Source organism: Pygoscelis adeliae, unplaced genomic scaffold (genome assembly GCF_000699105.1).
Source record: "Pygoscelis adeliae isolate BGI_AS28 unplaced genomic scaffold, ASM69910v1 Scaffold350, whole genome shotgun sequence".
NCBI lineage: Eukaryota > Metazoa > Chordata > Aves > Sphenisciformes > Spheniscidae > Pygoscelis > Pygoscelis adeliae.
The window spans coordinates 966,579-973,721 of NW_008823889.1; the positions used below are offsets into that span (position 1 = coordinate 966,579).

The window sequence follows — 7,143 nt, forward strand, 5'->3', positions numbered from 1 at the left end:
CCAGAGTTTTTCCTGAAAATCCACAACAGCAGCTGGGGGGATGGAGGGGTTGGATATATGAAGAGGGCTTCCATGTGTTCGTTATTTCAGAGAACTCTTTCTCCCATGCAAATCTCATCCCATCTACAACAGAGTAACTAATTTTATCAGACTTTGCACTCCAAGCAAAGAAACAGTAAATTAATGCCATTCTCTCCCCAGAAGTTAATTAGGCTAGGATGGTGGATTGATACTTTCTAATACAACAAACCAAGATTTCATACAAAAAGAAACTATTCTTTCTTCTTGGGGCTGTACAATGGTTATAGCCTCAATGCCAACCTGAGCTTACTCAGTGGAGCGTCCCTAGCAAAACAGCAACACTGACTGAATCTATGTGTACAGTACAGTCCACAGTACGTAAGGCATGTAAAAGGAGAAGGGGATTTTTCAAGGTGTAAGGCTGGCATTAATGGAGCTATCTTGACCCCTAAGACTGAAAAGATACAGTTGAAAAGCTACAGTCCCCTGAATCTGGAAAGCTTGATGGAATGGGGAATGACAGATTAGTGGGTGTAGCAGCTTCAAATATTCTGACTGCAAAAATTCCATTTGTGGGTCATTAGATGAAATTGCTGTAAGTTAGAGTGACTCTGAACCTGGGTTGCACAATGTCAATAAAGTCATCTTCAGATTTTGCCCAAGCCCTAATTTTGTACCTATATTTCCCGTCAAGTATAAATTTTAGATGTCTCCTGCAACAAACATCTGGGAGATGGCTTGATCTGTGCTGGCAACAAAAGAATATGGCCTGCAAACATTGGATGTTGCTGCTAAGAAACTTCTGTTAAAAAATGAAGATGAATATTTCTCATCTCAGCACTCAAAGCGCCTGACATTCCATTGCCTCCTATCTTGTACAATCATTTACAGCTGTGCAAAATGAGTGTAAAATGCCATAATTCACTTCTGGCTCTCAGTGCCAAGAACAAAGAGAGTTTGGCAGTCACGACAACTAGAAAAAATGTTACTTACCGGTGCATGCTTTGCCATCCATTTTGAGTACAGATCCTTCAGGACAAAAGCAAACAGGCCCTTTAGATGTTTGAAGGCAACCATGGCTACATTCAGTGTCGTTACTTGTACAGGAAATTAGCTCTACAGTAATTTAAAGAGGAAAAAATAATCTTAAATCATGATAAAAATTTTTACTAAGCCCCCCAAAAGAGATGTTAACACTTTCTTAAACAGAAAAGAAAAAGAAAAAGAAAGAAAAAAGAAAAAGATAAAAGTGTGATGTTGAGAGTACAACACTTCTGTGGTCTTTCTGGGGTTTGTTTTGGTTTATTTTGGGTTTTTCCAATTTTTTTTCCCACCCTCTACTAATTACAGCAAAGGAGAAATCCAAAATTGCTGGGTCCTGAAGCCATTATACTGATCAGCTTTAAAATTTCCAAAATTGTATGAAGACGTGTTATCAAAATAGAAATAATTTAGAAAACTTTCTTTTTTACATTTCATCAAAAAATAGATCAGGTTTTGAAAACTACAAGGAAGTTATACTGAAAGAATAAGTATAAAGTACAAAGAGAATGAGGAAAAACTACTTTCCTACTACTCCAAGGGTAACAGAGCTAGAATCAATGAAAACAGGAGATGAACCTTCCAGAAATAAAGCTATGTTCCTTAGTGGCAATTTTTTAATTGCCATCTGAGAACCTGGCAATAGCTTTCCTTTACTTTACATTACAATTGTTGGAGCGCCAACTTTTTTTCTGAGTATTTGTTTAATGTAATTTCACAGGATATCCTCCTTCCACCTTCTGCATTGCAGTGCTGCATCTCTTTATGCCAATTCTAGCACCATATGGCAACACCCGCTGGAAGACTGGAACTAATGCAAGTTTCCCACAGCTGCTTCTTTGAATTAGCTGCATACACTGGCTTAAATGATGCATAACTGTTGCAAATATTGCTTCTCCGGGGCAACTGCACTCTGGACTGGATTGTTCTAACCCCTTAAGCACAGTGAAGAGGGTCAAGAAACTGATCTTGTGTTTCTTTCTGACTAGAGCTTGCGGCTTTAGATGAAGAGCTTCGTACAGGACTTTGAGGACAAAGCATCAAAATGTCTGGTCAGCATGTGGACTTCTCACCTTGTATCTCTCTCTCTCTCTCAAGTTGCGTAGATGGTGACATATCTGCCTTGTGCTGGAGTAGTTAAGGAGTTATACTGTCCATGTTGCATCCCTAGCCTGTGTTAGAAAAACATTATTTTCTATCTAATTTGAGCCACTCAAAATGCAGGCATATAGTTCAAGCTAGTCATCCAGAGCAGGACTGAGCTGCACAGTGTCTTAAGTGTTCTTTTGCACACAAAAGGATATCCCACCTCCCAATAGCCTCTGGCTGCAGGACTCCCATAGGTCTTCTGTCACATCTGGCTGCCGTCTGCAGCTGTCAGATGTTTGGGTCACTGAATCCTACTCCTGACTCCCTCTTAATAGAGAGGGAGAAGCAACTCTTGGAGGTCTAAAATAGATAGACTGACCGCTAGAGTCTGTTAGACTCTGTTACTCTCTTGTAGCGGTAGTTAATATACCCTAGGTCCTGATCCTGCCATGATCCAGACTGAACTCACCGGTGTGCACTGGCACTTCTACTTGGGGCATATACCAATGTTTTATTTCCATGGAAACAAGGTAAAAGGACCCTTTGCTTACACCTAAGTTTCACTTCATTATGAAATAGAAAAGTGACTGGGAATATCCCAAGACCTCAAAACTTGGATTTGTAGGCTGAATATACACAATGCTGCATAAAGGGAGAACAAAAACCTTCACCTCTGACTCTTACTATGACTAAAATATGGTCCTTGAAGTTTACTGACAGACAAATCTTTGGTTTTTCCCTCCACTTCTCTGTGTTCTCTGCATTTATTTTATTCACATTTATTCAGCTTCACAGAGCTTCCTGGTTTACGTACCTACGTTATATAGATAAGTTCTCTCAGGTGTACTTCTTATGCACTATTTAATTGATAAAAGAAAAAAAAAAAGCACAAGTGCAGCAGTCCCCCAGAATAAACAACTTTATGAGTACTTCTGTGCGTCTTATTCATTGTAAACAGATGCACATGCATTTAATTTCATTAATTTCATGTACATTAGCAATGCTATCAACCCTGATCTGAAGAGAAAAGAGATGATGCTGTACGCTGCTCATTCAGAGACTGTGCAAATTGTTATGCAGGTTAGACAGAATGAGCCAAATTCAGAGACCACATTTAAAAAGATATGACTGCACCTGGAATGTGCCACAGAGCCCAATCTGAGCAGAGAGGTCTCTCTAGAGACCTGACTTTTTTTTTGCTCCTGAAGATGTTCACACTTGATTACTCATGTGTAACTTACACTTCCTTAAACACGACATCTGAATTTGGTTCACTCAGTTTAAGCTGATCCTACTTACATAATAAGGGATTGGAAGCGAGCAATGCAACATACAAAACTTTCAGCGGTTCCAGTGTTAAATGAGGACTCTCTCCAATATCATACTGGAGGCATTTATGTATTACTGCTACTTACCGTGACATGTTTTCCTATCAGGCAGCAGAACAAAACCTCTCGGGCAGGTGCAGTAGTAGGAACCAGGGATGTTCACACAGCCCAAAGTACAGCCATGATTCCAGAAGCCACATTCATTGATGTCTGCCAAAAGAAGCACTTGCTGTGTCAGAATAAGATCATTGACCAGTCTCAGGGAATTAGATTAATGAAACAAACTAACAGACTTCAAGAAGTACCTCTTTTTCCCAATCATTTTACAAAAACCTGTTGGTCCTAATAAATGCTAAAAAAGCAAGTTTGCAGACTTTATTCAAATAAGCTTTAAAAACCTTCTAGCAAAACCTACTCAGGCTGCACACGTCCTGCATGGGTGCCTAGAGGACTTTCAAAAGTATGCCTTCCCATACAGATTCCAGTGCCAGTGAAATCCTGTGTGCACCCAAAGAATTTACATTAGACACTTTCTTCAGACAAAAATTCTTTTAAAAATTTTGGCTCCAACATGACTTAAGTAAAATTCTCAAAACACAGAAGTGGTTTAGAAGTTGAAATTCAGAAAGCAGTCCTAGTGAATTTCCTGAGAACTGGATGGGTGCTGCTCAGGCAGGTCTGTAAATCCTGTAAGCTAGGAATTTTGACGCCTTTATGTCTTTTCAAATCTGGTCATGTAGTGAAAAAGATGCTTCTAAAAGTGATGTGTTAACTATTATTAATAGTAATGTTAGATTTTTATTAAAACAATCCAGATTAAAACATTTAGAAGCATGTTAAGAATTTGTGTCTTTTTTGAAAGTGGGACTTAAGAAAGCCATCTTGTTGCAGGATTTTTCAATGTTTCACCTTTGGGATATATCTGTTGTAATTTTTATTTTAAAATTAAATAAGCACTCATAAGCATGTCTACTTATCTGTAGCTTCTTTAACTACTCAGGCTAGGATCAAAATTTCTCACAAGAATAACTTTTGTGACATTTTCATAGGTCTCCTTTTAGACTATTTCAGAACCTGGAAGAACACAAAACTGAAATGGCACAACTGGAATTTTTAAGACCTCAGGGTGTTTTTTCATACTCAAGATATGAGTAAAGTAAAAGAACAGAACAATTTTTTCATCTGATGGAATAAAGCTGTCGGGAGATTCATGCATTACCTTCACAAAACTGTTTATTTCGACTTAAAATAAAGCCACTAGAACATTTACACCGATGAGTCCTTGAGTCAGGCCTGCAGATTCTTCTTCTGCACTTTTCTTTGTTCAAATCACAGGTTCCTTTTTCTGGAAAAACAAATATAGTATAAATGTAATGGAGTTCTTACCATATCAACCTTCAAGGAGAAACTATTTTGAGCAAAGATTCTCAGTGAAGTGTCTTCTTCTCAACAGCTACTTGCTCAACCCGAGGAACTTCTTATTAATAGAAAATAACTTCCATTATTTTCTGTTGGTAAAATCGGGCCAAAAAGTCACTATAAAAATGAAGGCACTTGGAAGACTAAGCGTAGGTCTGTGCGAACGATCATTTCTAGCTCTGTGTCAGCACAAGCAGATCTAGAGAGAGCCTGAAGTACGGGATGGTTTGGTTTGGGTGCATACCTATACTGATTATGAAAGGGAAAACCCTGTGTAGCAGGCTTCACATGCCACCAGTCCTGCACGGTATTATATGTTATCAGGCTCTGTAAAACACTCAGAAAGAAGAGAGTGAGAGAGAGAGCACACACACAAAAAGAGAGGGAAGAGAGGTTTAAAAAGAGAGAGAGCATACAAAGACTGGAAATTATTAGCGTAAAGCAGTGCTCAAGTCTCACGTTATTTAACAAAAAAACTGCTGGACAGATCATAATGACCATACGTTTCATTTGGACAAAAAGCATTAGTACAGTCTAGAGAATCTTTGTACTGCAGTGGATCCTGGTTTCTGACTATGAGAAATACAAGCATTATAAATCTTGAACTCAGATTTAAAACTCAGAATGTTTCTGATGTCCAACAAGATATGCTCAAACTTTCTTCAAAGAAAGCAGAAAAAAGTACCCAACAGATCCCCAGAACCCTTCCTACTTCTCCTGCTTCACAGAAAAAGTCAAACAGGTATTCAGCTATCTTTTTTCATGGGAAGGATTTGCAGAGCCTCGCGTCTGTGCTCAGCTATCATTTAGAGCTGGTGCTTTCGCAGATATGCAGCACTCATGGTTTTATTTTTGTCTCCCAAACTATTATTTTTGTTTTAATCTTCCTAATCTTCTTCTGGGGTTGCTTGCCCCTTTACCAAGCTAAGAATAGCTGAACTGCTGCTACTGAATGTGGGTATGCAGCCACCCACCCACAACACTGTCTTTGCCCTCTGCTGTCTGTGTAACATATGAGAAATTGTGGGCTCGTACAGGCAAAGAAATTTGTTTGTGAACAATTTTCTTGTGCTATTTCTAATTCACCCTCTAAATTCCAAGAGGTGGAAAGCAGCATAATATTTATGTTCGACATTTAGTCTTCTGTTAGCTACAACAGAGAAAATGCTGGCCATTTAGTGGAATGACAGATCACATCTATAAAAGACTGAAATAATTTCCCAGAGAGACACTTCAGCTTGGCTGAAATCATCAACATTGCACTTATTTGCATCAAACTGATTCATTCTTCTCTAACAGAAGTTGTATCACTGAATGAAAAATTATGAATGGATGACAAGATGGATATTATCTGTATTATTAAGCATGTTAGCTTTTGAGAGACTTGAATTTTACATAGTTCTAGCTGAGCCTCTCTTTTTGTAGAACTAGTTTTGAATTGGATCCTTAATCTTTGTCCCTTTTGCAACTGAATCAGGCACATACAGTAGTGGGGTGTCTAACCTTCAAACACAGAACTCATTAGAATGACAAAAGTGCAAGTACATGCAATCACAAAACAATACAAAAAAGAAACAAGACCACAATCAAGGCTACCTTATGCTTATCACTGGTGCTGTTTTTTTGCCCCTTGCTTGTACCATTATTGGTCTAATGAGACCTAAGACACCCAGGAATTACAGAAGAAATAACAGAAGCAATAATTTTGCCATCTGGGCAATCTCAAGAAGATATTATTTTTTAACTGAATAATTATTAGAACTCGATATTGCCAAATCAATATGTAAAAAAAAAATCACATTTCAAAACTTAAAGTGAATGGTGACTATGAATCACAAAGTTTTTAAGGTAATCTTTTCTGGAAGAACAACCACTACGAACCATACTTTCTAGTTTGTTTGGGTTTGGGGTTTTTTCCCCTCCCATCATCTCTTTTATATGGAAATGGGTGTTCTCAGATAATAGCCTGATGCTGGATTCTTTCACTGGAAAGAAACAGAACATAATTCCTCCAAAAAATATCCTGAGGGTACTGAAAATTATTAATCTGTCAGAGAAGATACTTTAAAAAAATTCCAGAGGCAGTCTTTGAGGTTTTAAGGTAATTAAGATATTTTATGATCCATTAATAAAAGTGTGAAGAACATTCCAGCAGGCATTTATAAATACACACACAGTCACCAGATCTAGGATTAGCTGTCAAAGAGAGTTGAGGTAAATTAGAGGCCATCTTCCAGATACTGCC

The 7,143-nt window shown here is 38.1% G+C and overlaps 1 protein-coding gene across 1 annotated transcript in view; it reads right to left on the reverse strand.

The window, feature by feature from the left end:
* Window positions 1-7,143, reverse strand: part of EGF (epidermal growth factor) — a 59,305-nt gene that overhangs the window by 29,681 nt on the left and 22,481 nt on the right. The window contains exons 7-9 of the mRNA XM_009334844.1: window positions 4,699-4,824; window positions 3,567-3,689; window positions 1,015-1,137 (exon numbers count right to left, since the gene is read on the reverse strand). Of these exons, the coding sequence (XP_009333119.1) occupies window positions 1,015-1,137; window positions 3,567-3,689; window positions 4,699-4,824 (372 nt within the window). The remainder of the gene's footprint in view (window positions 1-1,014; window positions 1,138-3,566; window positions 3,690-4,698; window positions 4,825-7,143) is intronic.